Source organism: Chanodichthys erythropterus, chromosome 2, assembly GCF_024489055.1.
Source record: "Chanodichthys erythropterus isolate Z2021 chromosome 2, ASM2448905v1, whole genome shotgun sequence".
Taxonomy (NCBI): Eukaryota; Metazoa; Chordata; class Actinopteri; order Cypriniformes; family Xenocyprididae; genus Chanodichthys; species Chanodichthys erythropterus.
Window position 1 is genome coordinate 40,220,914 of NC_090222.1, and position 14,319 is coordinate 40,235,232.

At 35.6% G+C, this 14,319-nt stretch overlaps 1 protein-coding gene across 1 annotated transcript in view; it reads right to left on the reverse strand.

The window, feature by feature from the left end:
• Nucleotides 1-5,214: 5,214 nt before the first annotated feature.
• eif3ha (eukaryotic translation initiation factor 3, subunit H, a) overlaps nucleotides 5,215-14,319 on the reverse strand; it is a 65,654-nt gene continuing 56,549 nt past the window's right edge. The window contains exons 6-8 of the mRNA XM_067398074.1: nucleotides 12,957-13,077; nucleotides 7,141-7,273; nucleotides 5,215-5,419 (exon numbers count right to left, since the gene is read on the reverse strand). Coding sequence (XP_067254175.1) covers nucleotides 5,322-5,419; nucleotides 7,141-7,273; nucleotides 12,957-13,077 — 352 coding nt within the window. The 3' untranslated portion in view covers nucleotides 5,215-5,321. The remainder of the gene's footprint in view (nucleotides 5,420-7,140; nucleotides 7,274-12,956; nucleotides 13,078-14,319) is intronic.

The window sequence follows — 14,319 nt, forward strand, 5'->3', positions numbered from 1 at the left end:
CTGGAGAATCTCACGCAGCCAAAATGAGGAAAGTGTTCAGCCTTACATTGTTCAAACCGGAGTCGACACTGATGGAGAGACTCAGGAAGAAGTTACAACTTTTAGAATGAAAGCGGAGTCGGAGGCCCTGCAGGTAGGTGTTTCGCTCTGTCATGTTGGCGTCTATAAAGTAAACACAGGTGTTGTGAGTGCGGTCAGATATAAAGCCAAGTCAATCATTGGTTCGTCCTCTCCATCAGCCGCTGACAGAACTCATCTCTCAGGACGAGCCACTCGTCATCATTATCCCAGAGACAGTTTAGGTCAGTCTGCATTAAGCGGCTTGTGCTTTATGACCAAACATCCTTCCTTTCCGACTGGCATAAATTCTCCCAAGGATCCTGACAGGCTGCAGACCGTCAGAGCAGGATGACAGCTGTTTACGATAAACCGTGAGGCGGATTTAAGCGACATTACGGGAGGTGTCAGTATCTTTATGAATCTCACACACACACACACACTTCTTGTCTTGATCTGCAATCTTCCGTATTTTTCCTCATAACGCAAATCCTTCATTCATCTTTCCCGCCCACACCTTTGCTAAATCAATATTTTCTTTAGGTTTTGAGGATTTACAAGATTACTTTTAGAAGGGTTGGGGAGAGACTCTTCTCCTCCTCTATCGCATGTGCATAGGGAATCTGCAGTTGCCATGGCAATTTCAGAAAGGAAGAAAAAAAAAAAAGAAAAAAGTAAGAGTCATGACTTAACAGCAAGATAACTCGTTTCATTTTATTAAGCCGAGGCAGTGTCCATCATTACTGACAGGCTGATTTGAACAGCGCAGCTGCTGTTTGTAATCAACGCGACATATTTGGCGAGAACACGCGCCTCGAGTTTCCTCACAGAAAGAACGTGCGAAACGCAGACGCCATGGAGCTCTCAGAGCAACGCAGACCTACGCAAACATCTTCAGCATGAATGACAGACTCAGAACACAGAGTTCTGCTTGCACAACGCTCGTTTCAGGAGCAAAGGACATCACAGTCTTCAATGGAGATGCTGGACGGAGCACCCTTGAAATGATTTCTCGAAGTTGTAAATGAAACAAGGATTATTGGAATAGGTTTTACAACAAAATCCAGTCTTTCTACTTTGAAAGTCAGTGTTACTTGCGGTTTCATTTTAATTGTTAGAGTTTTCCCCCAGTGTACCGTCCGACACTCAAAAAGTTGGCTTGACGAAAAAGAAAAAAAAGTCTTCAAGATTATCAAGCATTTATTAGAGCTCGAGAGAAACCCAATCAAGAAACGTTTCACACTTTAAAGAGCCCTTCAAAAACAAACGAAAAACTAATTTATATTTATGAGCCACTACAGTGCATTTGGCCAAAGATAGATAGAAAGACTGATAGCATTTTTTATTATTATATTGAACCATGTTAAATCACCTCGTATTGCTGCTGCTTCTTATATCCAGGAAAAAAAAAAAAAGAAAAAGACAATGACCTAAAAAAATAATATTGAAAAACAACAGAGAAACAAGCAATACTTTCATCTCTAAATTAATGTTTTGCCCCACACTCTGCTGCCGACGGATATTATTAACACTTTTAATCTTAAAAAGAAGCAGCTCAGACTTATTTCAGCTACCAATGAACTCTGCCTACAAAAAATAAAATAAAAAAATAAAAGCAAATTTGTCTTCTTTAAAGTGACAAATCTCTTTAGTTCACTTAATTTTGATGTGATGGTGTCTTAGTCCAAAGAACACTCAAAGTGTTTTGTTTTGAAACTCAAATGTGATAAAATTATCTAAAAAGAAATTAACGTTGTATAGACTGCGCTCGTTGTCTTTTGACTTCCAGTAAGTATTTGCACAGCGATCTTACGTATTTATGAATGAATTTCTCGTTTTAAAATATTCCTGTCCCGTCATTTAAGACATCTGCTTTAAACGCTACAATGCTCATGATAACTTTCGTAAACTCTACAATAAGTAAATTTCACTACACCTGCTAGGCCTAAAAAATTCTAAAGATGCCTGCGCGCGCGTTTCTCTGGCGCATAAAGTTTACATTAATAATAGTAACAAAAATGTTACATTTATACTACATTGGTACAATTAAAATAGCAATGCATTATTAATCATGTTAATATATTAAAAACTCAAGATTTATTTTGACTGAAAATGATTTTGATTAATTGTGCAGCCCAAAAACTACTATAATAGTTTATTTTTAACGCAAGAGCGGCACGGCCATTTGTAAAATGGCTTCCGGTGTCATTCGCTTCGCTATTTTTAGCTGTTCAACTTGTTGCAAACTGGTATTTCTTATTTAACAGTATCGTCTTAATTATAAACACTGCACTGTAAAAAAAATCCCAGTAAAATTTACGGTAAAAAACCGGCAGCTGTGGTTGCCAGAACTTTACTGTAAAAAATACAGTAGCAACGTAAAAAATTCTGTTAAATTTACGGTAAAATAACATTTCATTAACTGATATAATGTTAATTTACCAACCTAATGAAGTACTAATATCTGTTTTGTACCTTTATAATACACTGACAGTCACCAATCACAGTGGTGATGAGTCACATGATGAATCAAAGTTCATCACAAGCTGAGGAGGACAACACTAACATATAGAAGGTGCACACAGTGTCATTTGCACACACTAAACACCATCATGGTAACAAGCATGACATTTAAAAAATGCAATAAACATTAATTTAACAACATTAGATGTAACATAAAACCCTAATGTACATAACTGATTAGAAAAAAATGAGAAAAACTAAGAAGCAGTTATTTCAACGAAAATATATCAAATGTGACGTGTCACGCAGGGAATTGTGGGAATGTCAATTTACGTTTTTTTCACTGCAAATTTTTACAATGAATTGTTATTTTTCACTTCCAAAAAATTTTAATTGAAAATTACATTAAATGTACCATTAGATCTATTACAGTTATTCGTGTATAGTACGGAAACTTTCTGTAAACCAATTGACAGTTTTTCACCGTAGCATTTTTACAGTCTTTTACTGTTAAAATCACTGTCAATTTTTACAGTGTGGTTTGTAGCACAGTTTTACAGTTTTCTGCACTTTATTTCCCTGCAGCGGAAAGTCTCGCCGCTTACTTCCGCATTGAAAAATAAGGTGGACTATCTAATATTTTGAATTGAATCAATGCATGGCTTCTTTTAAATGGGCATCAATTGAGAAAGTTAGTAGATGAACTTTAAAGCTGCAGTCCGTAAGTTTGCCTCTTTGTCGCCATCTCTGTTTGAAACCTGCAATTGCAATTATTTGCAGAAATATCATCTTTATGTGGGTTGTGCATCAACACGGCTGCTCAGCGCAGACGAATAATGTTTTCTGTCAGTCACCGCACCGGTGTGGATACTGTACTTCGGAGTCACAGATTGTACGTCTTGGAAGTATGACCAAAATAAGAATTTATCGGAAAATGTTGTGAAAAAGTAACAATCTGCCACTTTTGTTCTGACCAACTGAGAAAAAAAGCATTACAAATTGCGCTGCCAGCGGTGATTAAATCTAGCGATCGCTTTGCTCAGATCAGGTCGCACGGCTTATAATATATTATTATTCTTTGTTCTCAAATTGTTAAAGCTGCATGCTTGAAACCCACCAGTACCACCCGAACCCGTACATGCTCAAAAATAGACCAAAACAAGTTACAGACTGCTGCTTTAACTCTTTAGTTCGGGACGCTCTGCAACAAACAACTAGTTTTACATTGACATGCTGCTAAAATAAAGCTGCTACGGTAAAAGAGTGCATTTTGAATCAAGTGTCAACATTTCTCTTGACTTCTCAAGTTCATTGCAATGCATTCTGGGAAGTATACATGCTGTTTTATATTGAGCGATCTTCAGGGTTTCTGCAGGTTTTATGAAGGCAAATGTAAGACTTTTGAAGACCTTTTTAAGACCAAGTAAATACATTTTAAGGAGTAAATTAAAGAGAACACAACACATCTAAATGTTCTCTAAATGTAAATGTCTAGGGCTGTTTTAGCAACATTTCAGAGTTTGGAAAAACAACAAATTCATCTTAGAAAAACAAAGAAGCTTGAATCGCTCTGCTCCCAACCACTAGAATATAACTTTTACAAAAGTGACATTCACTATTTTTGTCTCGTTTCCAAATGCAAATTATCAAAACATTCTTAAATCAAGATATATTTACTGGAGATCCAAAAAAAATAGACCAGATACAAATATTGAGTTCATTCTGTCACTGTAATAAAGTGTGACTGTTTAATTAGCTCATATGTAGTTAGATCATGTTTTTATGCTTTGTTAACAATATTTCTCACTATAGATTGGTTCAGAAAATAGGAAAATGTCATTAAGTGCTTTAAACCAACCTTTATTGGACATTAAGTGCATTCATATTTAGTATTCCTTAAAATAATTACGAATACATCAAACACACACACGCCGTGTGTTTTATAGGGACTTTATGATTTTTATACTGTACAAACCATAAGCATCAGTAGGTGTGCAAACTCCACACCCCCTCGTTTTAAGCATAAACTCACTTCATTTTGTTGTTTTTTCAAGACTTTGTTTTGTATTTGCATCTGAAGTAAACATACCAAAGATGTTTAGATATTTGAAATGGAAAAATAAATGCAATATGTAATGGCATAACAGACTTTTTGCTCTGATTTAAGTGTGTAATATCAAATTACACACAGAAACCCTGATAATTCAGCATAATGTTGCTGAATAGCTTCCAGAACGGTTTTGACGTCGAGAGCCCACCTATGATGCTTTAAAATGCACAGAAACACTGTTGACTGCTTGGCAACCTACTGAAAGTGTTTTTACAATTACAGTTTAATCGTCAGCAGATGCGTCTTCTTTCAGTAACCCTTTGATCACATGCAATCGCTCTTCCTTTGTTTGAAGTGACATGGAAATCTTTATGTGCCAAAGACAGCATTTAAACATTCTGCAGCGCGGCTCCCGAGTGGATAACCTAACCTCCCTTCATAGTGCACATTTTCACCATCCGACGGCCTCATTAAAGAAGACACCCCAAACCAGAGTCATTTAGTGCACAAACACAAATCTGTGTGTGGAGTTTAAGAAAAACTTCACCAGGTTATTTCCAGCTCTGTTTCATCCAGACAGCAGGATTCTTGGATAATGAATAAACATCACAAAGAAAAAAGGAGCGTAATGAGAGATGCATTCATTTTTATTGTACAAATTACAAAAATTGTGTACATGATCTCCCCTTAAACTCCTCATAATGGTTTCTGTTGCCGTTCAGAGATGGAAGAGGCAGTGGCTCGTCTCTCTCTAGCTGTTGTGTCCCTGCAGTGCCTCCGCCATGAACAGCTTCCCGAGGTTCTGCGAGGTGAACTCCTTGATGTTCTGACAGTAGTTGTTGATTTGTCCTTGTGAAAAAGAAGCAAACGAATAAATTATATACAAGACCGAGCGATATTGATTATTCAGATATTGCACTGATATTAGCAGCAACAGCCTGGAGAAGCCCTACAAAACAAGTTTGAAGCCGTGGTTCTCCATCTGAATCCCGAAGGAAGAGAGCATGACACATTCTGAATGATGAGTCTGAAAAATGAGCTCTTGATTTAAATCAGATGTGAAGTAAAGGAGACATCCAAGGTTTCTGTATTTACACATTGTTTTTGTGAATTCTGCTTATTTGACGTGTCAAGATAATGGGATTTAATTGGCTAAACGATGAGAATGACTGAAGGGACTGAAAATTGTAAACAAACCAACCTATTTATGCGCGCATTTTGGGATTATGCATTAAAAATATGCATTAAAATATGCATACATTCTAAAAATGCAAATTTTAAAAAAAACCATGCGCTCAATTGAGGCGGATAAATGTTTTATTCGATAAGACAAGAGCATAAACTGTGATTGACTGAATAAATCCCTCAAAGTCATGTGACTTTGGCTAAGCAGAGGCTGTGATTGGATAACTGGACTAACCAGTGAACCAATTGCATCGCAGCATCTCAAATGTTGGTTTGAGTCAAAGTCTGTCATCAGAATGATTTGGTTTAATTCCCTCCAGAAGCGTCTCACAAACACCAGCATCCGAACACAAGATCACATGACAGCGTTTACTGTGTTTCGTCTGATGCTCTGAAAACAACTCATTTATGATTCCATTTTTATTACTGATATTTTATGCCAATTTCCCAGGAGGTGACAATTTTGTTCTCTTGAACACATGGGATGGAAACACTGCTTTATTTGCAAACATTTTATGCGATAATTTAATTTTGCATTCAAGTTAAATTCGGTGATGGAGTTATTATAGAGTTTCATAACTGTATACAGGGTATCTGCAGTCTTCCCAACTTCCAATTTAATATATTATTACCTTAATATTTCAAGACCTTTCAAAAAAATTAAGACCTTCACATCACTTCCATTGGATTCGATGTGAACAAACTAAATCTAAAATTAAATCTAAATCTTTACCATCATGCCAAGTCAGTGTGGATGCATTAATATTGAAGACATTTTAATGTTAATTTAGGCCTTATTTTTACATTAAAGAATTCAAGACAATGACACTTTTTAAGGATGCACAGATCCCAGTGTATAGTTTCCAGATCACTGGGTTTAAACAAATACTATAAATATAATGATTACATTCATGATTAATACTTTCCTTTCCTCATTTTAATAATATATATATATATATATATATATATATATATATATATATATATATATATATATATATATATATATATATGGAGGAAAGGATTTTTATTTTATTTTTTTACTGGCTCAAAAAAAAGATACATTTAATTAAAGAAGATTAATCATGTTAATGGAATCTATTGACCACTTTAGCCCTTCATCATCCTCTTCAGAGATGATGGCTGTCTGATACAAGAGGGCAAACTAACTGTGACTCCATCAGGATGAGAACAGTGTGAAGATTTAAGACCCGCGGTTATTCCCATTCCCATTTAAACTGATCCGTTTATTGCTGAATTGATCAATTCGTGGATCAATTCTTCTAGACAGAGTACTATAAATTCCCAATACCCTGCAGAATGTGCTGGAAGAAAAAAGCAGTTTAACTGAGGGAGAAGAAGAGCGGGCGTTGAGCCCCGGGTACCTGCGATGAGGAGCGTGTCCATGCGAGGAGGCGCCTGCGGAGGTTTGAACATCTTAGTGATGTCTTCCTCCGGTAACGGCGGCTCTCCGCGACTCTGCCGCTGGGCGTTTTCCTGCTGCCTCCTTTGGAGATACTAGAGGACGCAGAAAACAAGAGAAAATGAGCTGGAACTGTAGAAACAAGAAACTTTCCATGGAGGAACTTGGAGCGACCCAAGCAGCATCAGCAAGACGAAAGGTTTTCAAAAGGGTGAAACAAATATAATCTGAATGGAAAGATGGAAAGAAATATTCCATTTCCCAACAACACCATGGAATAAAGTATCCATGAGTTCAGGGTGTCAGTCAGATGTCTGCTAGAATACAGATGCATTTCTGAGGATCAACACAGGTGTCAGAACAGATGAAGGGATATACAGAGATCCCACAATATTCCCAATGACTTCTCCAGATGATTGAGATTATTTCATTACATTAATACATAATCTAGACCAATGAAAGAACTTATAGAATGTGACTTATCCAATCAGAATAGAGTCAGACTTATAAAAAAGCAAATCAAATAAAAAGTAAAATAAATTACAAATAAATTAAGTATAAAGAGGTATAAATGTATTAAAATTGATATGAATTACATTTGTTAAAATATAAGGTTATCCACACAGGAGGCATAAATAAATATAATTAAATAAGAGAACTAAAGAACAAAGAAGAAACCGGAGAAAAAAAGAAATAAAGAGAAAAGAACAAAAAACAGAAAACTACACACACAAAAAAACAGAATTAAGAATAAAAAGAAACAAAATTAAAAAAAGGAGAAATATAAATAAAAATTATATATAAACAATTCAATTGGGAAAAATAGAAAAAGAAGGAAGGAAGGAAGGAAGGAAGGAAGGAAGGAAGGAAGGAAGGAAGGAAGGAAGGAAGGAAGGAAGGAAGGAAGGAAGGAAGGAAGGAAGGAAGGAAGGAAGGAAGTGAGAAAGAAAATGAAAGGAAATGAAGGAAGTGAAAGGAAGGAAGGAAGGAAGTGAGAAAGAAAATGAAAGGAAATGAAGGAAGTGAAAGGAAGGAAGGAAGAGAAAGAAAATGAAGGAAGTGAAAGGAAGGAAGGAAGGCTGCAGCTTTGTTCATTCATTGATAATTCTGATCACACACTAACGGAGGCGTGTGACACTGTTCAGGCGACACTAGTGTACACTACCCAGTGCTGTCTCTACACATCTCAAACAGAACACAGCTTCTTTACTGCCCTAGTTTTGTCACGCTCGACCATCCGGCTTTTTTAAGGTGTACTAAATCAAATTTGAACGTGGTCTGGAGAAGAAAGATGAGGAATTCATGTTTGGGCCGGAGCGACTCATGTCACCGCTGAGGATACCGGCCGTTTCTGCTGAAATTAGGCATATGATTTAGGAATGCAAACTGCCAACACAGCGGCAATTCTCTTTGATATTAAATGGTGATTGATGCGGGTCATTTGGTTTATATGGTTCACCCGGGGCCCGGCGCGAGCGCGGCTGTGTGGAGGCGGAGACGGGAAGGATATGATCGATGACAACAGTAATTACGGCGGATTTCAGCATGGTTGATATAGGAGGCGTTGAGATGACCGGCTCGTGACCAAGTCGCCGGGGTCCGGCCTCGATTACGCCGCTGTTTGAGGGCACCCTTTAAATTTCTTTGAAAGGCTCAACCATCCTGTCAAACAGGAAGTGCTAATGGTGTAATAAACACTGAAGTCTCACTGGACAAACATCTCCCTGATTGCAGAGTGTGTTCAGTTCTGGAAGAAAGCAATGTTTTTCAAAGTGCCAATGAGGCGAGAGCAACAGGCGAAGGGCGTGGAGGAACATTTCATCTAAAAAATACATTTAAAAGTCATTTAAAAACCTTATGAATTCATGGAATCCAAAATGAGAAGTTCAGCCTCAGGTGCTCTCGTCTATATGGAGTGCAACATTCGAGCGCAATTCATTTTCTTCATAGGAAAAATATTTTTTAACAATTACTTCTAAACCATTAAAGTCAGCCCTACTGCGAGCGACGAGGTTGTATTTGCATCTGTTGAAGCCATCAGCCCGCATTATTTCAGCTTAGTTTTAAAATAATAGTGTTTATCAGCGGAATTCGTGGTCCAAACTACATTACCCATGATGCCGTGTAGGAAATTCCACCAATCAGAGTCGAAACAAGCAAAAACACTATTTAGCCCTCAGGGGTCTGAGGTTTTTTGAGCCCTGGAGAAGTTTTAAGATGCCCTGACATTTGTGCTTTTTTCAGTTGTTCATAAACATATTAAATGGCAAAAGTGTCATTACACTGTATTCAGCACAAACTAGGCTACCATAATATGTGAGGAACATGTATGTACTATTTGTTTGTTTGAAGGAATAACGTTTATGCGAGGTGATTGAAAACAAAAAATATGTAAAAATTATCCTGCCTACTCGTTCATATAAAACAATATTGATTTACATTTTGTAAGACACTTTTTGTCAAGAAACAGTATGTGTGGAGGCGTGAATCTTCATGAATAATGCTGCGATTCACACCTGAGAAGACAAAAGATTTGCATAATGACCTCTAATGACCTGCATAATAATGAGCTCTTTCAGTCAGGTAGGCTGTGAAAAACCTCTGTGATCATGTCTCAAGCTCATGGTGTAAATCAAACATACAGAAAAACAGCAATACTGTGAAATATTATTACAATTTAAAATAATGGTATTCTATTATATTCTTTAAAATATAATGTATTTCTGTGATGCAAAGTGTCTGAACAATTATGTAACCTCTATGGTATTTCATATAGGCTTTTAGCTTAAAAGCAGGCACATTTGGAGAAATATTGATGGATTCTCATATGTTTATGTCAATTTTCTATACAGAGGAGTATTTATTCATTATTTATTGTCGTCACTGTGAACGCTAGGTACTGTGTTTTCAATTCATACTTGCAGCCGGAGGGCGCTCTGTGCACCTTTAGTCCATAAATTACTCTAAAGAAGAACAGGCATATCATGTGACATTCCAGGAACTAACAGAGGCTTCCAGAGATCGCTAACCATGGCTATAACAAGACTTTTGAAGACAATAAATACACGATTGAGACGATGAATGCAGGTATTGCCTCAGAATCTGCGTCTGAATAGCGCTGGCTCCGTGGGCGTGGGCGCATGAGCAGATGATGAGCTGAATTACGGGCGTCTGACATGGCTCTCTTTTCATACGGATTACATAAACACAGAAGGTTTGTTTTCAATTTGACTTACACGATTTAAAACCTGACATTTCAACATTTCTTTAGACATAAGTCTAATTTTTTTGTGATTAGTATTCATAAGTTACAGTTAATTTTCTGAGAACTATCAGATTGGACTTCGTTCAGAGGGAGACGAGAGATCACGTATCATGTTCGTTTCCTTTGTTTTATAAAAAGCACAACATTTCATTTTTACTCTGAGTGTATATAAATAAAAAGATATTCCACAGATTAAAATGGTGTATAACTCTTAATTGTATGTGCAACATTGACGGAGTATTTTGAGTCTCTTTCACACTGGTTAGAAAGAGACTCTTACCAGTGTTAAAGAGATGTAAGAGTCTCCTTTCCACAGAAGAAAGTCAAACTAGATGTGTCATTTCAGATGAAGTGTTCCTTTAAGGCCTTTTGCATTTTATCCAGACATTTCTTAGTAATTAACACAACTCTCCACTGAGCTACTCTCTCTTTAATGAACATCTGTAGTCTCCGTTCTCTACTGAGGACCGTCGCTGATCTTTTGGCTGGGAAAAGCAAACTCTCCAGGGTAGAGAACAAAAACAGAAACAGACTTTGACAAATGATCGACCACCCCAGCCGTTTCAGTCACATTCATAGCGTGACAACATCTTATGGAGCGACTTGAAAAATAGTGTTGGGTGTTTTCTGATTTCAAGGCTGGCCTCTCTTCAAATGATCCTGTTGTACTTGCATAAGGTCAGATATAAACCACCACCAAACAAAATTAACCCAGAAGTGTCCCGTAGTAATTCACGCTCCTCTTTCTGGATTTCCAGGTGCTGCTCAGAACTCGTGTTTACAAAATGCCAGCAATGCAAAAGCCTGAAATGTCAAGGGCATTTTGGCCAATTTGTCAGCACAGCGAAATGGATAAAATTATGAATCTGAAGCGAGTTAGGATTGTAAATTAGATGGCCCTCCAGAACCCTAAATAACATATATTGACCGGTTTTATCTCAGGAAGAGAGCGACATCAGCCATTTATGGTACAGGTCATTACTAGTATGCAGTATATTTTCACGTCCCCATCACATCCCCTATATTTATATTATATTATATTATATTATATTATATTATATTATATTATATTATATTATATTATATTATATTATATTATATTATATATTATATTATATTATATATTATATTATATTATATTATATTATATTATATTATATTATATTATATATGGAAATCTCATTAGTTATATAACAATTAAGGAAAATTAAGGGAGACTTTTGAAATAAATTTCATTTGACTACATGTCATTTGTCAATATTAAGTGTTTCTTATTTCAATAACAGTTTCAAACAAAAGTTTCATTGAAAGATTGTTTTAATGGATCGATTTATAGCAGTGTTATTTTGTATTATTTATAAACTATTATTTATTAATATTTTGAATGAGCTCATGCATATTTTCCTATTCATATCAAATATTTTACATATAATGCATATTTTCAAATTCATATTTTCAGTTCTCATTTTAATTTAAGTTTTAATAATTTTATTATGTGCTTTTATCATTTTTTTACTATTTTTTTATATGTCTGTGTTATATTTTTAATTAGCTTTTATATTTTTCATATTTTCCGTTCTTAATTTAAGTTCTTGTAATTTTATTGTGTGTTTGTCATTTTTTTTATTTCAGTTTTAGGTTTAATAATTGTAGCACTTCAAATTGAACTTAATTTATTTCAGTTTTGTATCATTTATTTACCATTACAGTATTAATATTTTAAATTAGCTTTTATATTTTTCATATTTTCAATTTTCATTTTAATTTAAGTTTTAGTAATTTTATTATGTGCTTTTGTCATTTTTACTAGTTTTTTATAATTCTATTTTATTTTTTTAATTTCAGTTTTAGGTTTATTAATTTTAGTACTTCAACAAACTTATTTTATTTCAGTCAGTAGTACATGCAAAATTCAAGTTTTTTTTTTCTATTTTACCTCTTTTTTTTAATAAGCATATTATTTCAGCTTTATTTCTTAAAAATGGTTTTAACATGTTTAAGTTATAGACAGCAGTGATTTATGGGTTTTCATTCATCCTCCATATCCAATTCTAGCCTGTTTGATTAAAAAGCCAATGTACATGACATCATCCTTCAGAAAGTGACAATTCTGGAAAGGAAAATGATTATAACCATTTACTGATGCTTGTAAATTGTAACTATTCATTATAAATAATAAAGCATCTGCGTCTGAGCTTGACCAGATCATATTTCTGAAAGTCCATTATATGCTTTTATATAAACCTGGTTTAATAGGTACTGCATAACAAATGTTGTTTTTTCTTTGAAATGTATTGATCACAAAGCATATTGCAAAGAATGAATGTATTAATATCAAAACCTCTGCATTTCTTTCAAGAGGACACGTGCATCCAATCAAACTCCTCCTGACCTGCGCTCTTGTTCTCAGGCATGTAATCAGATGTTTCAGCCACTCTAAACGAGAACTCGGGCTGAAACGCCACTGAGGAGGAAGAAAGCGTGTAAAGGAGGATGAGAAGAGGCGACTGTACCTGCTGCTTCTGCTGCTGCTGTTTGCTGAGGTTGCGGCAGTACGTATTGTACTTGACGATATCTTGGCTCATGTCGTCCACGCGGTCCATCAGCAGCTGAAGGCTCTTTTCCAGGTGGTTACTATGGCAACAGATTGACAGATAGTTTAGTCAAACAAAGTTTGCGTAATACACGGCTGACTGCACATCAAAGCGTAATTGCTCCACAATGATCTTCTAGTCAATTAAAAACCCAAGATGACAGAAGCATGATGTGCCTGATAAGGACGGCTATCTGCTATGAATTTACATGGTTCAGGGAGACGTCTAATCGTAGCATGTGCCGATTTATGAGGGAAACCTTCAGGGATCGCCTGATATATGGGCTCTGTTTCAAAACCTATTAAGCGGCCTATGTAGGCAGCATATTAAAGGGCTGTGCAGACACAAGTTCCAAAAACTAAGTATGCATGTTTTACCAGATACCTGCTTTCTAAACGGGTGGTGGAGGAAGGGAGGAAAAAAAAAAAATAATAATAATAATAAAAAAATATATCGATTCACATCGATATCGATTTTCTAAAGTGTTATATTTTATCTTTGCTGTATTACTTAGTTGACATGTTAGTGTGTTATTAATGATAATAAGCCGTGAAAAAGAACTCAATGTGGTGCTGGCGCTGATGGACACACAGCCGAAGCGCAAACACAGATGCCGCCTCTCAGTTTCATGCGATCCCGAATTCAGTTCTCTTTCAAAGCTTATTGCGCTTGCATGGTCAAATACACACACAATTGTGTCAAAATGCACATCATGTGGATTATTTATGCAAACACAGTCAGTTATGTCTTATGCGAATATAAACAGGAGAAAATCGGATGTGTAACAGTATATTAGATCAGTGCATTCCTTCTTAAAGGGACAGCAGCCTCATAAATTGTTGCCGTCTGTTTCATTAATGTTAATTAAAAAAAAAAAAACACTGCTTTTGACAATCACTTTTGTATCTTTAATATACAGTAAAATACCGTTTTCCATTAAAACCGTAATATACCATAAAAAATGCATTCTGGGTCATTTTATTTGTCGTTTTCAAGAATGTAACATATAGGCTACTTTCTCGAAAATGACAATTACTCAGAATGCATTGTTTTTACGTTATATTACTAAAATATTCCATTCTGTACATGACAATGCACTCTGGGTTATATTATGTCATTTTCGAGAAAGTATCCTATAGGATACCATCTCAAAAAGACAAATATTACCCAGAAAGCATTGTTTTTATGCTATATTACTGTTTCAATGGAAAACTGTATTTTACTGTGTAAACTGTTTTGTTTTTTTACATCTTTTTTTTAAGAGTATAAAAAAACAAATAAA